General features: G+C 57.0%; 1 protein-coding gene across 1 annotated transcript in view; it reads left to right on the plus strand.

The window, feature by feature from the left end:
* Nucleotides 1-217: 217 nt before the first annotated feature.
* ETH_00043275 (RNA binding protein, related) overlaps nt 218-377 on the plus strand; it is a gene marked incomplete at both ends in the record, with an annotated part of 597 nt that continues 437 nt past the window's right edge. The window contains one exon of the mRNA XM_013375356.1: nt 218-376. Coding sequence (XP_013230810.1) covers nt 218-376 — 159 coding nt within the window. The remainder of the gene's footprint in view (nt 377) is intronic.

A 377-nucleotide genomic window follows, 5' to 3' on the forward strand; every position in this document is an offset into this window, starting at 1 on the left:
AGCAGCAGCAGCAGCAGCAGATGCGGAAGAAGAGGAAGCAGCAGCAGCAGCAACTGCCAGTTTGTTTGTTAAAAACCTAAACTTCAAAACAACAGAAAAGGCCCTTATAGAAGCATTTGAACATTCAAAAGGGTTCATAAAGGCCCATTTAATGACCAAGAGGGGCCCCCTTAGGGGTCCCCCGGGGGCCCCCCGGGGGGCCCCCGAGGTCTTATCTATGGGCTACGGGTTCGTAGAGTACGAGAGTGCAGCAGCAGCAGCAGCAGCAGCAAAGCAGCTGCAAGGCTTGGTGATAGACGGGCATCTGCTGCAGGTGTCTTTGGCGAAGCCCCGCGCCCGCAGCAGCAGCAGCAGCGGCAGCAGCAGCAGCAGCAGCA

Source organism: Eimeria tenella, genomic scaffold, assembly GCF_000499545.2.
Source record: "Eimeria tenella Houghton genomic scaffold, Eth_scaff2700, whole genome shotgun sequence".
NCBI classification, from domain to species: domain Eukaryota; phylum Apicomplexa; class Conoidasida; order Eucoccidiorida; family Eimeriidae; genus Eimeria; species Eimeria tenella.